The sequence below is a fragment of the Sinocyclocheilus rhinocerous genome, unplaced genomic scaffold (assembly GCF_001515625.1).
Source record: "Sinocyclocheilus rhinocerous isolate Xijiao unplaced genomic scaffold, SAMN03320098_v1.1 scaffold362, whole genome shotgun sequence".
NCBI classification, from domain to species: Eukaryota; Metazoa; Chordata; class Actinopteri; order Cypriniformes; family Cyprinidae; genus Sinocyclocheilus; species Sinocyclocheilus rhinocerous.
The window spans coordinates 1,843,540-1,862,100 of NW_015639507.1; the positions used below are offsets into that span (position 1 = coordinate 1,843,540).

An 18,561-nucleotide genomic window follows, 5' to 3' on the forward strand; every position below is an offset into this window, starting at 1 on the left:
TCTGTCTGTCTGTCTGTCTAGTGATCTATCTATATGTCTGTCTGTCTGTCTGTCTAGTGATCTATCTATATGTCTGTCTGTCTGTCTGTCTGTCTAGTGATCTATCTATCTATCTATCTATATGTCTGTCTGTCTGTCTAGTGATCTATCTATCTATATATCTTATCTATCTATCTGTCTATCTGTCTGTCTGTCTAGTGATCTATCTATCTATCTATCTATCTGTCTATCTGTCTGTCTGTCTGTCTGTCTGTCTGTCTGTCTAGTGGCCTTGCTAGCATTCTGTTTATCCAGAGTTTTATCTAGGTTTTTAATCTCATTCTTTCAATGTATCATTCTGTTGTCATTTCTTCTCGTGTCTATGTTGTCTGACTTCACTGCTTCCTCTTTTTCAGTCGGCGCTGGCGTCGCTGGAACCGGTTGTGTCGAAGGAATTGTCGTTTGGCTGTGAAATCTGTGCCATTCTATTGGCTGGTGATCATCTTGGTGTTCCTCAACACTTTGACTATCTCTTCAGAACATTACAACCAGCCCCTGTGGCTCACGCAAGTCCAGGGTGAGCGCTGCGTGTGTTTGTGCTCTCGTAATATATGTAAAAGATCAAGCTTCACATTCTCGCTATATCCTTTCTTCTTTCTCCTGTAGATGTGGCCAATAAAGTGCTGCTGGCCCTGTTCACGTGTGAGATGTTGGTGAAGATGTACAGTCTGGGTCTGCAGGCTTATTTTGTGTCTCTGTTTAATCGCTTTGACTGCTTTGTGGTGTGCGGAGGCATCACAGAGACGATCCTAGTCGAGTTTGAGATTATGTCACCTCTCGGCATCTCAGTGTTTCGATGTGTGCGACTTCTCAGGATCTTTAAAGTCACACGGTAAGGGATCGGAATAGAGGAATGAAAATTGTGTTAAAGCAATAGTTCATCCCAAAAAAATTTTTTTTACTCGCCCTCATGATTTTCCAAACCCATAAAATGTTTAGGAAATTTGTTTTTTACATGGTCTGTTTTTTGCCTTTAGTCATTGGGCATCTCTCAGTAACTTGGTGGCATCTCTGCTGAACTCCATGAAGTCCATTGCTTCTCTACTGCTGCTGCTCTTCCTCTTCATCATCATCTTCAGCCTCCTTGGTATGCAGGTGTTTGGTGGCAAGTTTAATTTTGACGAGACACAAACGAAGAGGAGCACCTTTGACAACTTCCCTCAGGCCTTGCTCACTGTGTTTCAGGTCTGTCCATGTTTATCTATGAAGACTTCAGGTTTGATTTTGATGGATATGTGGTTACTCATGTTAATGGTATGTTGTTTTCAGATTCTGACCGGTGAAGACTGGAATGCCGTCATGTACGATGGAATTATGGCGTACGGCGGCCCATCATCGTCAGGAATGATCGTGTGCATCTACTTCATCATTCTCTTCATATGTGGAAATTGTATCCTCTTACTGCTGCTGACTTCCTAATGAAGCCAAGTAGCAAACAGAAAACCAAAATAGGGAATTTTTATAATTTTAACCTAGTTGTGGATTAGTTGTTCACTATCTTGGTTGCAAGAATAGTTTTGTTTCTTGAAATTAACTAACAAGTTGATCAAAATTAACAAATCGTTTGCAACCTTATAAATGCATTTACTCTTTCAAATGAATCCCGTTCTTTTTAAATTTAAATTTCATCCTGAAAAAAATATTCTGTTATCACTCTTTCCCTAAAAATAGTAAGTGGCTTTGCCATCACAGTAATAAATTGCTTTTAAAAATATATTCAAATAGAACTCTTTTTTTATTTATAATAATATTTCACAAAAGTACTGTTTTACTGTATTTTTATCAAATAAATGCATCCTGGGTGAGCATAAGAAACCTCTTTAAAAATATCTTCAATGTGTATCCGCAAATGTGTAGACAATGTGCAATTTAAATGAATTTGGGAAATAGTTTTGATCATATAATCTGCACACCTATATGCAGTTATTTGCTCCACAGAAAACAAAAGGAGATTTTTTTAAAGCCATTTTCCCACAGTTATTTGTAAAATCATTAAAATCATTTTTTTTGGAAATCCCAAATAGACAGTGTGTTGTTTGCTATGAGCATTATAATGCTGTTGGTTTGCTTAACACATCGACACCTAGACATTCTTCTGAATGTGTTCTTGGCTATCGCTGTGGACAACCTTGCCGACGCAGAGTCTCTGAACACAGACAGCAACGATAAGAAGAAAGGGTAAATGATAAAACCTTGTAGAGATCATTTAATCAGCCGTTGAAGGCCAGAATCTAATTTCCGCTGCTTGTGTGCTGCATTTCTCAGTGTGCTTTTCTTTTTTTCCAAGTGATGAAAATGAAGATGATGCCAAGGTAACTTGCTTTTTTGTGTTTGCATTTTATATGCTTCTGTGTTAGTAGTAGCATTTAATAATCTTTGTTTCTTCTTCAGGCTGGAGAGGAGGATGAGAAAGACAATGCAGGTAAAGAACTACTATACATCTGCATCTGGTTGCACATTGAAGACTATATTTTTACGTATGCTTGTCCTGATCATCGTGTCCATGTAACAGAGGAGGATGAAGATGAGCCGGACGTTCCTGCGGGGCCCCGCCCACAGATCTCAGAGCTTGTTAAGAAGGAGAAAATCACTCCAATCCCAGAGGGCAGTGCGTTCTTCATCTTTAGCAGCACAAACCCGTACGTGTCACATTGAAGTCTGCTCAAACATACACTGAACTAGACAGAAGCAAAGAGACATGTAGACATTTACATAAACACGAATGCGTTACATTACATTTATGCATTCGGAAGATGCTTTTATCCAAAACTACTTGCATTATATTCGATGTATTCATATCCATTTATGCATTTACCCATTTACCTTGGAGTTTCCAACACTATCCTCTACTATTTGAGTCAGAGTTGTTTTACTATTATTAATATAGCATTATAGCGTTTATTAATATTTTGAAGTGGATTTTATATTTATATTATCAGATTTATTTTTAATTTTAGTTTTTATAATTTTGTTTAGTTTTTTTTATTTATTTATATTTAGCTTTAATTTATTTATATTTTGGTTTAAGTAATTTGAGTAACTGATTTGAGTAAAAGTATCACCATTTGTGAAAAATGACAAGAAACACTAATATGCATTATTTCATTAAAATTAGTAGACTTCTGTGATAAAGGAATTATTTAGATGTTTGGACAGAACCTGTCACAGAAACTTTGTAAATTTGTTCTTCAGATGTTTGTTTTAGTTGCCAGGAATGTGTCACCACAACATTTTTTTTTCCCCTTTTGGACAATACAAGAAAAACCTGAGCATGGGTCAGACTGTTGTTTTTGCATTTAGATTAAAGGGGTCATATGATGCGATTTCAAGTTTTCCTTTCTCTTTGGAGTGTTACAAGCTGATTGTGCATAGATAAGATCCCTGAAGTTGCAAAGACTAAAGTCTCAAAACCAAAGAGATATTCTTTATCAAAGTTAAGACTCTGCCACGCCCCCCTAAAACGGCTCGTTCTAACACGCCCCCACATATCTACCTCACTATGTGGAAATATTAGCATAGTGCGGCCCAAATGTGCACGCAAAGAAAGAAGGCGTGGTTTCAGTAACCGCAGTTAGTGTTGAAGCAGCCATGTCAGGGAGACGCTGTGTGTTTCTAGGCGAAAGCAAAAGCACTTTATTTGGCCTTCCGAAAGTAGATGCATTTAGGAATCTTTAAGATTACTTACAACAGAACAGCAATGCATTTTATGGACGACCGTTTTGTGAACCTAGGAGAGGAGGTAATTCTGACTTTGCTATGACAATCTGGCGCTTCTGAATCAGCTACTGTTTTGTTATTGGTTTAAGTATTTGCTATTGACTGTTCAAATGTGGAGTTTTGCGCATCGTGTGTGTGTGTGCGTGTGTGCTGTCTTAACCGTGGCTTGTGTACTGCACACATACCAGCTTCATTACTGTGTCTGTCACGCGACTCTGTTCCTCTTTCGGGCTTGAACTGATGGTAAAACTAACGACATTATTAACTGTCTTGATATTTACTTTGAAAGCTTGAAGCTTGCGATTATGGTAGGAGGGGTTACATTTCCGACGCGTGCTTGTGGTGTTTGGCCAATCACAATGCACTGGGTCAGTTGGCCAATCAGAGCAGACTGCGCTTGTCGGAAGGAGGGACTTTGTAGAAAACTAAGCGTTTGAGAGCGGCGGGGCATAGAGGACCTACAATAATGTACAGTATTTGAAAAATAATGTGTTTTTTGAACATTAAAGCATGTCAACATATTCTGTTACACCAAATACACAAAATAATGATCTTTAAAAAAGCATCATATGACCCCTTTAAATCCACGTTTCTTATTAATCAAAGTCACACATGTAAAGCTTCTGGACCTTGAAAACACACACATAGTGTTCAAGATGTGTTTCAGTGCGTCTTTTTCTCTCTCTGTAGAATTCGTGTCGCGTGCCACAAGCTGATAAACCACCACATCTTCACCAACCTCATCCTTGTCTTCATTATGCTAAGCTCCGCCTCCTTGGCAGCTGAGGACCCAATCAGAAACTTCTCTGCCCGGAATATTGTAAGTACAGCTTGCACACACACTATGTTAAGATTACTTATTAATGTCCAAAACATTCATTAATTCAACTAAAACAACATGGTAAGTGATATTTAATCGTTATCAAGTAAACTTTTGATTTTCACATGATGCGAATATTGTAAAATACTACTTTTGTTTGTTTTGTTTAGTTTTTTTGGTTAAGAACTACTCGGTGTACTCAGATTGTGAATATAAAAAAAATTATAATGAAATGAGCCTTCCAAAGCATTTACAGACAATAAGAGAGATTAGTAGAGTTGTATATGACTAGTTGCTTTGTGCGTATGTTATTCCTTCATCTCTTCATGTTTGCTAACCCTTTTCTTTCAAACTAAGGGAACTACCTTCACTGAAACCCTAATGTTTTTGTGGTGTTACCGTAACAGATACACTGGTACACCTGGAATAATGAACTAAACTAAACAACATACAGTGGGTACGGAAAGTATTCAGACCCCCTTAAATTTTTCACTCTTTGTTATATTGCAGCCATTTCTAAAGATATTTGTATTCTGGTAATAAATGATGATTGCTGAATGTCCTTGTTAAACATGTACGTTGCTCTTTGCAGATACTTGGTTACTTTGACTATGCTTTCACGGCTATCTTTACTGTAGAGATCGTGTTAAAGGTAAATGTCCTGCCCTGTGCTGGTGTTGTGTGTGGTGTATGTGCAGTAACGCTGTAACCGTCTGGTTTATTCCAGGTCCTAGGCTATGCAGATTATGTCTTCACTAGTATGTTTACATTTGAGATCGTGTTGAAGGTAACCTCTCGGCACACAGGCCTGGCTGCATTATCTCCATGTGTGTCACCTGCTACTTCAGTACTACCTGGCTTGATCAATCTCTTTTCTTTCTCTTTTTTTAAACCATGGCACCTCTTTTACTAAAAGACTAAAAGAAAAGAAATGTCTCAGAAGCACATCTTCATCAAAGCACAAGAGTTGTCAGGTTTTCACCTTTCTTTTGGGGAGAACGACAGGGCTTGAGCTCAACCCTGATTGGTCAAAGTGGGGTTAAGGAAGGAAACCGATCTGGAGAAATCGCACAGGATGTGTCTGTGAAACTAAAATGCTTTTCGTTGAGGAAAGACACAAATTTCAAAAAGACAAAACTATGCAACTCTTTGTGAAATGAAAACAACACTGCCTCTCTCATGCCTTCATAAGCGATTGGCTCGTATCCAGTCCATAAAAGAGGGGGCAAATACAACCATGCTTAGAACATGGTTCAAACCCCTTGACTGAGTGCATATCAGTGCGATGTGACCTCCAGCGCCGAACGGGGCAGCACAGTTATTTAATATTATTCTGGCTGTGTTCAGAAAGTCAGTCTACAGTACTATTTGTACTATTCCTGCAGTTTAGAGTATCAATACTGTGCACAGTACACAGATTATCTGTATGGCACAGAATGCTGTGTTTTGTTTTTATTTAGCTGTAATTTATTTTTCAGTTTTAGTAACTTAATACTGATTTATTTCATTATAGTTTTCAAAGCTGCAATTCTAAGTTTTTCGTCTTATATTTTATTTTATTTCAGCTTTATTTAAATAACTGAAAAATATTTTAATAGGTTTACAGTAGTTTTAGTTAATGATAACAACACTGATTTTAGCTACATTAAGACAAATCTGAGGAATTATTAGTTGGGTTCTGTGATCAAAGAAATTATTGAGCTGTTTGAACAGATGTTTAGCTTGAATTTATTTTTCAGTTTTAGTTCATTAAAATGATATAAATGAAAATGATAAGTGTTCTGCCAATACATCAATTCTAATTGCCGGTCAAATTTAAGTTGACATTTTTCATGTAATATATGTACAGTATATTGTATTTTATTTTATATTGTTTTAGTTAGGCTTCTGTGATAAATAAATTATTTAGCTATTTCAACAGAACATTTTTTTGGACAATACCAGAAAAATGTATATCATTCTTTCATATTGATTAAATCTATATATTATGTTTGCAATTGTTAAAGTCACTAGGCAACTACTTTTATTGTTTTAATATCTTAGATAGACATCATTTTTACACATTTGATGAGCACACACACATAGTATTCAAGACATCAAGACACTACCCACAATTCAGTGTGCAAGACTTGACCATCTTAGTGTCGTGAATGAACCCAGCAATAAATACAACTCATATTTTTTCATAATTACATGTAATTGACACATTTTTGATCAGATTGCCAAAATGTAACACATTTTAATACAAAATTGACAGAAAGTAAAGGTAAAATACACACTATGCAGTGTGTGACAACACTATTAGCATACTACTATTTTAAACATTTATCATGTAACAGTTTCACTTATTTATTAATTTTTTAAAAGACCTCATTAAATTCGTGTTTTGTTGCTTTTAGTCCATGGCTACAGTAGAAAACAAGAAAACGTCACTTTTATGATTTTAAAGACAAGTAAGCAGTATACAGTGTGTACTGTGCAGTATTTAGTAAATAGTAGGCTAATATAAAATTCCGAACATAGCCTCTTGTTTTGTGGAGATATTATGATAAGTGCTGATCTTGGACCAGCAGCTACTACTTAAAAGTTTTTACCTAAAATGTTCTATGTATTTACCCAAAATTGGTCTCTGATCAGCAGCCTAACGTTAGCGTAACCCAGTGCTTGCCTTCGTGGTGTATGGTTGCATCTGTATTCATATACATTTTGCAAATGACTCCTTTGCATTCATGATTTTGGAGCGACTTGCTTTGGTTTTGGCTGGTCTTTTCTCTGCCTGCTGAATATGAAGTTGCAGTAGGAGCTTCTTCCCCCTCTTTTTTTTACCGAATCTTGCCGAGGGAACAAGGCGCAATGTTCTCAAGAAAAAAAACGGCTCACATGAATGTGACAGTAAGGGAAGTTCTCATTTCAGATCGCCTAATAGATAGGTTCCCTTTCTTTCGGACTCTTTTTGTCTTTTCTTGCTCTTTCGTCTTCTCCTCCTGTATTCCTTCTGTCTGTCCTAATTTCTTCTGTCATAATTTAGGCCCCTTCAAAGCTCGGCAACAAACAGCATGTTTTATTGCCGGGCCCCCTAGTGGTGGATTGTGAAACAGAGCTTACTACTACATTCATGTTGACTCAGGCCGTGAGGGTTTGGCGGAGTTAGTGCTAGGATCTCGCCTTTAGTCCAACTCCAAGCACGCCACCCTTAAAAAAGAGTGATATTAAGGAGTGCATATGTGTGTTAGTGTGTGTGAGAGCGTGTTTTCTGTCTGAGAGTGTGATTTGCTGTTTTCTGGATGTCTTTGGTTACGGTGGAGCAAGTTTTGACCATCTATGCTTGTTTTGTCAGATGACCACATATGGCGCGTTTCTCCACAAGGGGGCTTTCTGCAGGAACTACTTTAATCTTCTTGATCTGCTGGTGGTCGGCGTGTCGCTGGTGTCCTTCGGAATTCAGTGAGTGATTGCTATCCCTTTAAGTTTTACATTATGTGAATGTGAGGTGAAAAAGAGAGACAGGAAAAGCAGCAGGTCATTTCCTGTCCTTTGGGATCGCCTTCTCTGCCATTTTTGAAGGGTATGAACAAATTGACAGAGAATCAGAGAGGTGGTATTTTAAGGCTGCGCAGTAAATTAATATAAAACCGGAATCGCAATATAGTCTGATTAGTAAATCCCAAAGAATGAAATGTAATTCAATAAATATATGCACTACGTGCTTTCCGGTTGTGTTCATCTACATTGGAGCAGCTCATGATCCGGTGTTTTCCGCGTCTCATAGCAGCTCCCTATAAATACTGCTTCACAAAAACTCTGTCTCTGAATCTGCTTTCAGTTTGGGTCGCTTATCTTTCCGACTTTCCAAATTTGTAATGAGTTAAACTCACTGTTGTCAACAAAAAAGAATCTGTAATGATTTTTATAAAATAGCCATAAAAACAGCCATAAAAGTTAGTGTAAATATTAGAGTTTTTACAATTGTACTATAAAGGAAATAATAGTAATAATAATAATTATTATTATTATTATTACCTAAATACTATTTTTATTTTAAAATGAAATATTACAAAGGTAATATTTCTTATTTTAATACTTTGATTTTGAAATAATAATAATAATGATTTTCTTTTTACAGTGAAATATTGTCATAGTAATATTTATTTTTTTATATTTGTATTTAGTAATCATTCTTTTTTTTCTTAAGTACTCTTTTTTTTTTTTTTTTAATAGCAAAGTATTACAATATGAATATTTTTTATTTTATTTTATTTTTTTATTTTTATTATTATATAGTCATTTTGATATGTAATTACAAAACTTTTGGGCCAAATAACGCCACACTACAATCAATTCCAGCAAACCTGGAGCTTCTTCTTTTTTAATTACATTTTAAATCACACAAAAAAAATTGCAGTTAGATTTTTTCATGGATTAGGAGTTATAAATTGCTTCATTTAAGTATTAGCTTTGCCTCAGATGTTTACTCTCATTGTTTGTTTTTTTTATTAATCAATGTGGCTAGCATAGCTTAGATAAACTGGCCTAGATGGCCTAGTTGAGATATTAACGAGATGTTATTTGTGGTTGTTCTTTCTTATGGCACATGCTAGTTTGGTGCTGGTCTAGCTGTTGGACTTGCTGTTCAGAGGCAAAATTATCATGGCATCATGAAGCTAGTTGACGACAGAAGACTTGCCGGTTAAGCTAGTTTAGGAACCTGTCAAAGACAACAGTGTCATAAGGACTTTAAATCATGGATTTCTTCTTCTGTTTTATATGTTTTTTGGTAACGTGAATGCTCGTGTCTCCTGCAGATCGTCGGCCATCTCAGTGGTGAAGATACTGAGGGTTCTGAGGGTGCTGCGTCCACTCAGGGCCATAAACAGAGCTAAAGGACTGAAGGTTCTGGCCACTGCTTTACTTTGATTTTTGATGATCTTTGATGAATTGTCCTCAGTTAATGGGGCGAAAATAAGGCTTACATGCAGGACCAGTTGTTTAAGCAACTGTAAATTTGACATCTGTCTGACAACCTCTGAGCTTTAACCTTTGCCCTCTGCAGCATGTGGTCCAGTGTGTGTTTGTGGCTATCAGGACTATCGGAAACATCATGATTGTCACCACACTGCTACAGTTCATGTTTGCCTGCATTGGTGTACAGCTCTTCAAGGTAAAATATTTTATATATGGTGTTTTTTTTAGTGTTTATGAAATAAGTTCTCAGCCAGGCTGTATTTATTTGATAAAAAATACAGTAAAAACAGTAATATTCTGAAATATTATTATAATTTAAAATAATTATCTTCTATTTTAATATATTTTAAAATGTAATTTATTTCTGTGATGCAAAGCTGAATTTTCAGCATCATTACTCCAGTCTTCAGTGTCACATGATCCTTCAGAAATCATTCTAATATGCTGATTTGCTGCTCAATAATCATTTCTTATTATTATCAATGTTGAAAACAGTTGTGGTGTTTAATATTTTGTGGAAACATTAATACATTTTTTTCAGGATTCTTTGACGGCATTTATTTTTTACATTTCTTTTTCTTCAGGGGAAGTTTTACCGCTGTACTGATGACACCAAGTCCAGCCCAGAAGAGTGCAAGTGAGTCTAACTGAACTTTTTCTCATAAAATTTACAATGATTGTAGTAACTTTTACAAAAGGAAACCGCTATTAGAGAGGCAAAAATAACGTTTTCTCTCTCTCAGGGGAATATATATCCTGTATAAGGATGGAGACGTGAACCTGCCAATCATTCAGAAGCGCCACTGGCACAACAGCGATTTCAACTTTGATAACGTGCTCATGGCCATGAGGGCTCTATTCACAGTGTCCACGTTTGAAGGCTGGCCAGCGTAAGCATTCAACAATATAACAGAATATAAATCAGATATAAAATGGAACCTGTATTTTTACATTTTATTGTGTTATTTTATGTTATTTTATTTTGTGCAACTTAATAAAAATCAGATATAGAATAGCACCTTTATTTTATTTTTTTCATTATTTTGATTCGCCTTAAAGGGATAGTTCACCCAAAAATGAAAATTCTGTCATTAATTTTTCACCCTCATGTCGTTTCAAACCCTTAAGACCTTCGTTCATCTTCGGAACACAAATTAAGATATTTTTGATGGAATCTGAGAGCTGTCTGACCCTGCATAGACCGCAACGTAGTCCAGAAACGTTGTTCTGTGTCAGCTGCATCACACGGATACGCTGTTTTTGTTCAGATCAAATCACAACAACGTAGGAAACAGATCCGGCTTGACCAGCTGACCCAGAACAGCATACGCTGTTTACGTCCAGCGGATAGTCTCCAAAATGGCGCTACAGGGTGACGCGGAGGAGACGAATTGTTGAATAAAGTGTTTTTTTTTTTGTTTTTTTTGCGCACAAAAAGTATTCTCGTAGCTCGTTGCTGTCTATGCAGGGTCAGACAGATCTCAGATTCCATCAAAAATATCTTAATTTGTGTTCCGAAGATGAACGAATGTCTTACGGGTTTGAAATAGCACATTTTATTTTTTCTGCACCTCAATATATATCAGATACAGAATGGCTTATTTAATTTTTTATTTTATTTTATATGTTGTTTTATTTTATGTTACATATAACTTTTTATAGATCAGATATAGAATTGCACCTTTATTTAATTTTATTTTTATAGACAATAATATAGATCAAATCTAAGCACATATATTAAACCTTACATACGTATTACATTTATTACTCTTTATGCATCCATTTAAAAAGGAGCAAAAATTCCAGTTCATCAATATAAGCAGTAATCAGAAACCTATTCTTTTGAAACCTATTGTTATGTATCGTTAAATCAGCATTAGTCTGTAATATTGGTGATTTTGAAAATGGCTCAATGTAATTGGATATTGTGAAATGGCTAATAGTTCTGGTATTGCACGTTCTTACTCAGACAGTCGAGTTTCCTCGTTCAAAACCACAGGGGAAATCTAGCGTAGCGTTATTTCTGGCAGGTCACGTTAGTCAAGCTCGCATCAGCTGACTCTCAGCTGATCCGCATCAACCTATGGGAATACGACACCTATCTAAGCATTCATATATAAGGTCCCTCAGTATTATTAGCTGTTTTCGCATTGCTCAATAGCTAATTACCCTCCTCCATCCCCACCCTGCTCTCATCCATGCTAGGCTGCATGGATGCGCAGGGAGTTCAGGATGCCCAGAACAGAACCATACCGCCAATCCAAACTGTATGCTAATTGTCAATCATCTTTGACGATAGTGGTCCTGACAGAAATGAACACGTGTGTTATTGTGAATTTTGTGTTTGTATTGGCGCTGTTGGTAAGTGCCACTGTGAACTCGATGCCAACAGTACCACGCTGTCCCTGTAATTACAACACCACACTGCTTCAAATGTTCTGTTAGTTTAACACACACACACACTCACACACACACACACAGTGACAGAATGACACAATATAGCTTTTCCGTAACTGTGGGTGATGAAGTACAGTAGTTTTTCCTTGGCTCTCCTTTCTTTTAGTTTACTTCTGCATTTTGTCTTTCCTAAGGTTGTTGTACAAGGCCATAGACTCCAACCGGGAGAACATGGGTCCGATCTACAACTACCGTGTGGAGATTTCCATCTTCTTCATCATTTACATCATCATCATCGCCTTCTTCATGATGAACATCTTCGTGGGTTTCGTCATTGTGACCTTTCAGGAACAGGGAGAGAAAGAGTACAAAAACTGTGAGCTGGACAAGAACCAGGTGAGAGAAGACACTATAAGAGAGTGTGAAAAACCTTTGTCACAAAACCTAGTGTGCTGCTTATCTAGACTTTATTTTTAGGCATCATAGGCTCACTCCCAATGCAAAAGCCTTTTCTAATCAGTTTGCAACAAAATTGTGCTGGTTTATAGGGATCCCTCATTTTTAAATCTAAGACAGCATTGCATATAACTTTCACTGATTATTTTAGTATGTACTTTTATAGTATTTATTCATATTTTAAATGTAGATTTTTAATTAATGTTATGTTTAGCTTCATTTTTATATTTTTAGTTTTCATTTTAAATTTAGTTTTAGTAATATGTGCTTTTGTTGTTTTTATTAGATTTTTAAAGCTTTGATTTATTATTTCAGTTTTATTTTTTAGTAATTTTAGTACTAAAACTCAGTTAGTTGCCAGGGCAACATTTCTATTTTGAATTTTTATGCAGTATATATTTATTTTTAGCTTTAATTTATTTTTCAGTTTTTGCAACTTAAACTTAGTTATTTCATTTAATTGCCAGTTCAACATTTTTAAGTTTTTCCTCTCAGATTTATATTTTATTTTACTTCAGCTTTATTTCAGCCTTAATTGTTTTATTTTTAGTTCAAAATGTTAATCCAAGATGGTGGATCAAATGTAACTATTTTATTCAGAACTGAAAAGTAATGGAGAATAAATTATTCAGTCAGTATTTGTGTGACAATTTTGTTGTGCTTGTTGTAATTTCATGTTGTTAGCTTAGCAGTCTGCTAACATCAGCTGTGAATGTTAGTCGAGTTTCATTTTAGTGCCACCTATGTAAACAGCAATTGAAAAGTTTGGAACAGAGCCAGCCATTGAGTTTCTGCACGTTCTTTGTACTTTATACTGTTTATTTCTGCATTATACATGATTATGCATATGAGTTGACGTCCACTTAATTAAAAATTTACAGTAGAGAATCCATAACACTATATGATAATGTATGTTAATTGACAGAATGAAAAGCATCATTTCATCTGTGTGTTCCTCAGCGTCAGTGTGTGGAGTATGCATTAAAAGCGCGTCCTCTCAGGAGGTACATCCCAAAGAACCCGTATCAGTATAAGTTCTGGTATGTGGTGAACTCCACCGGCTTCGAGTACATCATGTTTGTCCTGATCTTACTCAACACCATCTGTCTCGCTGTTCAGGTAACTTTCTTTATTCTTAGATGAGTACTCTTAGTTCAGTGTTGAAATAATAATTGTTTAGATTTAAATATTCAAACTAGGGCTGGGCGATATAGCTAAAAAATGTATCAACGATATAATGTTTCATATCGTTCGGTATCGATAATTATTGACATTTTTTATAACCTTTTTTAAAACAAAGAGCAATAGAATTTTTTTTTTTATTTAACCACTGTATTTTTAAATTAACCCAATTTATTGAGACAAACAACAAATATTTTTAGTTTTAACAATCAAACACAAAATAAAAATTTAATATCTCATTTCTAATGTTTTACATGCAGATTAAATAGATTTTAAGGAAACTTTTGTCTTGTCTCCCGAGGCCACATGAGGGCGCAATGAGCAAAATAATGCAGCGCATTTAAATTGTCAACGCAAGGAAGTAACTCTATAAAAAAAACGTGCATTATGTCTAAATGAACTCAAATATAATTTTGTAAATTGCATAAACAATTATGAACAAAAACAGCATCATGTATTTATGCATTGCTTAATCCAAAGAACCGAAGCTCCATTCACACAGATTGCATTTAAAAACATATGAGACGCAGTGAAAAAGAATAAACCTCCACAAATTCGTGACGTGTTTTCTAAACGTTTAAACTGTTTTAACTTTGCATGGCTTGTGTGAATGGCTTGGTTTCGGTTTTAACCCATTCAAGATCTTCTCCGCATTGTGCTTCTATATTTCTCTAATATTTTGAAAGAATAACGCAGCAGCGGCGCGTCTCGTGGGCTAGACTAACAAAACATTAAAATGCAACAACGTCACTTACATCATTATCACCGCATCTCGTGCGCCACTGATGATGCTCCCTGATGCACACCTAACATTCAAATGCAAATGTTTATTTTAAATTCCACTAATATTCATTATTCACAATCTCCTCATCACAGGCAGGCACAGCACTCATTTCAGCATGTGTTTGTGTTTGTGTGTGCTGTCTGCGTCACTCATAGCACATGCCTATATCGCGCGCTATATCGAACATTTTTTCTATCGTTATCGAAGAAAGTGTACCGTCGATAAATATCGATACCGTTTTATCGCCCAGGCCTAATTCAAACCCACTTCATATGCTCATTGTGTAATTTTATTTAATGAGATATAAATATGTATATTAAGGGCCTTGTATTATTAATTACCTGTACACTTCATATGAATTACCTCATTGCAGTCCCTATGAAATACAATTTATTTTTTTGGGCTTTTAGTCCGTTTGTTAGCATTGAGATATAAAATATATATTTTTTAAAAATATAAAACATTTTTATATATTATAGTTATTAACTACATATCTACAGTATATATTTACAAATTTAACATACAGTAATATAATTAATATATTTAATTATACACGTCAAACAGTCTTTATGTACTATTATAGTATTTATTGGTATTTTGAAATACCTTTTTAATTTTTATATTTTCAATTATAGTTTAAGTTTTAGTATTTTTATGTGCTTTTGTCTTATTAGTTTTAAATATTTCTATTTAACTTTATTTTTATTTATTTGCGTTTTAGCTAATAAAAACAACACTGGTCTGCAGAGTGTACTGTATAGTCATTTTTGTCCAATAAATTGCCATTTCACAACATTTCTAGAATTGAATAGCATGCATTTCTCTGTCCAGCATTACGGTCAGTCCGAGTTGTTCAATTATGTTATGGATATCCTGAATATGGTCTTCACCGCCGTCTTCACTGTGGAGATGGTACTCAAACTGATCGCCTTCAAACCCCGGGTAAGAAATTCAAACACATAGATACATACTGTCACATATAATCACATCATTTCCCATTTGGACATTCATCACAGTGCAGTATAAATACACTTCCCTCCTCAATATATCCCTGATAGTAGGTTTGTCATGTTAACTTCCCTCTGCCCCACTGTCCACTTTGACACATGCAGATTTGTGTTGAGAAGAAGGACAGAATGCTAGTAAGCAGCTCAGCGTGATTTGCAGTGCTGTCATTTTCAGCTTTTCTGTGTGGCGTGACTAGCAGTTTTTCTTAAACACATTCAGTTTTTAAACAGATAACAGTAGAAGATATGCATGAATTTGTTATTGTGTAATATAGTAAACTTTCATATTTACTAGTATTTAGTTTGTGTGCCGATTGATACTTTAATAAATAAATAAAAACCCAGCTAACCGGGAATGTTCTCAGAACTAACAAGCTAGTGATCTGGCAAGCTTCTCTCAAAGTTATGTTTTTACAGTTAATGGTCGAGAAAGTTTTTATACATTATTTTATAATGTTTTTATAAAATAATGCATTTTTTTTTAAACATTATTTCTGTTTTTTTTTTACATAATTTCTTACTGCTTCTATTAGATGGTTCAGAAAACGTGCAAAAGTTTTATTTTCATGATATTTGCGCAATGATAATTTAACATTCCCTAATTGTTTTCTTTAAAATCAAATTTTTCTTTGTCATTTGATACTATTGTAGTTTTTTTTTAAATATTTGAATTATTTTTTTCTTTATATTTTCCATTTACGTTTTAATTTAACTAAAGTTTTAATTTTAATTTTGTGCTTTTATGTCATTTATGTTTTTTAAAAATGTGTCTATATAGTTTTTATAATTTTTTCCCAGTTTTTTTAGTCAATCAAGTTTAAATCAATCAAAAATTTATTTTTTATATGTGTATTTAGTTTTATTTAAAAAAAATTTTTGTTTTTTTTTTGTTTTAGTTGACTGTGGTTCAAATAACAAGAAATAACGTTTTTCGAAACATTTCAAAACTTGTTCTGAGAACATACAGAAATAACATTTTTATAACTTAATTCTTATTAACATCATTTTGTTAGCTGGGAAGCTTAAAAAAAACAGTTTAAAAAAAAAAAAGAATTTCTGCATGATCAGTTATGTACAGCAACTAATTGCTAATCATCACATATATTTCCTGGCCGTCCGCCCCTTTGCATTTCTGAGGGGTATTTTGGGGACGCCTGGAACGTCTTTGATGCTTTGGTTGTGATCGGCAGTATTGTAGACATAGTGCTGAGTGAGATTGATGTAAGTACAGCACAGTTGTAGGCCCTGTCCCCTCTTATATCCGCTCACACACCTCAGCCCTTTCTTTCAGACAGACTGAGTTTCAGCTCAGGATGAGCTCCTTTTCAACTGACAACTTGTTTCTTTGACTGCTGAGATCTAATATCTGTATTTCTTTCTGTGTGTCCTTCACTCCTTTTTTCACCCTCGTTCTTCCTCCATTCATTTCTTTCCCCCTCCTCCTTGTGTGTGGTGTGTCTTTTATTAACAGCATTATTTCACTGACGCATGGAACACGTTTGACGCCTTAATTGTTGTCGGTAGCGTCGTAGATATTGCGATCACAGAAGTCAACGTAAGTACTCGAGAAAGTTTTTATACATTATTTTATAATGTTTTTATAAAATAATGCATTTTTTTTTAAACATTATTTCTGTTTTTTTTTTACATAATTTCTTACTGCTTCTATTAGATGGTTCAGAAAACGTGCAAAAGTTTTATTTTCATGATATTTGCGCAATGATAATTTAACATTCCCTAATTGTTTTCTTTAAAATCAAATTTTTCTTTGTCATTTGATACTATTGTAGTTTTTTTTTAAATATTTGAATTATTTTTTTCTTTATATTTTCCATTTACGTTTTAATTTAACTAAAGTTTTAATTTTAATTTTGTGCTTTTATGTCATTTATGTTTTTTAAAAATGTGTCTATATAGTTTTTATAATTTTTTCCCAGTTTTTTTAGTCAATCAAGTTTAAATCAATCAAAAATTTATTTTTTATATGTGTATTTAGTTTTATTTAAAAAAAATTTTTGTTTTTTTTTTGTTTTAGTTGACTGTGGTTCAAATAACAAGAAATAACGTTTTTCGAAACATTTCAAAACTTGTTCTGAGAACATACAGAAATAACATTTTTATAACTTAATTCTTATTAACATCATTTTGTTAGCTGGGAAGCTTAAAAAAAACAGTTTAAAAAAAAAAAAGAATTTCTGCATGATCAGTTATGTACAGCAACTAATTGCTAATCATCACATATATTTCCTGGCCGTCCGCCCCTTTGCATTTCTGAGGGGTATTTTGGGGACGCCTGGAACGTCTTTGATGCTTTGGTTGTGATCGGCAGCATTGTAGACATAGTGCTGAGTGAGATTGATGTAAGTACAGCACAGTTGTAGGCCCTGTCCCCTCTTAATATCTGCTCACCCGTCTCAGCCCTTTACTTCAGACAGACTCGCTTTCAGCTCAGGATGAGCTACTTTTCAACTGACAGCTGATTTCTTTGACTGCTGAGATCTAACATCTGTATTTCTTTCTTTTCACCCTCATTCTTTCTCCAATCATTTCTTTCCCCCTCCTCCTTGTGTGTGGTGTGTCTTTTATTAACAGCATTATTTCACTGACGCATGGAACACGTTTGACGCCTTAATTGTTGTCGGTAGCGTCGTAGATATTGCGATCACAGAAGTCAACGTAAGTACTACCGTCTTCACCTTTCTAAGTTTAGAAGCCTTGCAAGAAAAGCATGTCTGGTGCCCTGCACAGATTATATCCACAAGAATACATCTTACCTAGACTAATCAATGAATGTAGTAACCCTTAATGCTTTAGATCAGTGATTCTCAATCTAAAAAACGAATTTTTACTTTTGACCCAACAGTAACAAAATTGTTTATTGCACAAAAGCAAAAAGTAAAAAAAATAAATAAAAATAAAAACGTGATGAATACACAACATGTGTGTGTGTGTGTGTGTGTGTGTGTGTGTGTGTGTGTGTGTACACACACATAAATAATATTGATCTATTTTTATATTAAATGTATTTTTATATTTTTGTGTGCATTTATAATTTACTGTAAGAAATTATGTTTTTAAAAGAAGTCTCTTATGCTCACCAAGCTTGCATTTATGTGAACAAATATACAGTAAAAACAAACACAAAACACAAAAAATGACTTTTTTTTTTTTTAAATAAATATAATATAATATAAATA

At 34.6% G+C, this 18,561-nt stretch overlaps 1 protein-coding gene across 3 annotated transcripts in view; it reads left to right on the forward strand.

Annotated features, from left to right (window-relative positions):
• The window catches only part of LOC107751208 (voltage-dependent L-type calcium channel subunit alpha-1D-like), a 47,579-nt gene that overhangs the window by 4,235 nt on the left and 24,783 nt on the right, over nucleotides 1-18,561 (forward strand). For all 3 annotated transcript variants that reach the window (XM_016566868.1, XM_016566869.1, XM_016566870.1), the window contains exons 4-21: nucleotides 396-556; nucleotides 646-871; nucleotides 1,017-1,224; nucleotides 1,309-1,429; nucleotides 2,127-2,217; nucleotides 2,327-2,351; nucleotides 2,431-2,461; nucleotides 2,552-2,678; nucleotides 4,447-4,576; nucleotides 5,169-5,228; nucleotides 7,914-8,020; nucleotides 9,379-9,466; nucleotides 9,627-9,734; nucleotides 10,123-10,175; nucleotides 10,282-10,428; nucleotides 12,130-12,331; nucleotides 13,352-13,510; nucleotides 15,189-15,299. In XM_016566868.1, the coding sequence (XP_016422354.1) occupies nucleotides 396-556; nucleotides 646-871; nucleotides 1,017-1,224; nucleotides 1,309-1,429; nucleotides 2,127-2,217; nucleotides 2,327-2,351; nucleotides 2,431-2,461; nucleotides 2,552-2,678; nucleotides 4,447-4,576; nucleotides 5,169-5,228; nucleotides 7,914-8,020; nucleotides 9,379-9,466; nucleotides 9,627-9,734; nucleotides 10,123-10,175; nucleotides 10,282-10,428; nucleotides 12,130-12,331; nucleotides 13,352-13,510; nucleotides 15,189-15,299 (2,155 nt within the window). The remainder of the gene's footprint in view (nucleotides 1-395; nucleotides 557-645; nucleotides 872-1,016; nucleotides 1,225-1,308; nucleotides 1,430-2,126; nucleotides 2,218-2,326; nucleotides 2,352-2,430; nucleotides 2,462-2,551; nucleotides 2,679-4,446; nucleotides 4,577-5,168; nucleotides 5,229-7,913; nucleotides 8,021-9,378; nucleotides 9,467-9,626; nucleotides 9,735-10,122; nucleotides 10,176-10,281; nucleotides 10,429-12,129; nucleotides 12,332-13,351; nucleotides 13,511-15,188; nucleotides 15,300-18,561) is intronic.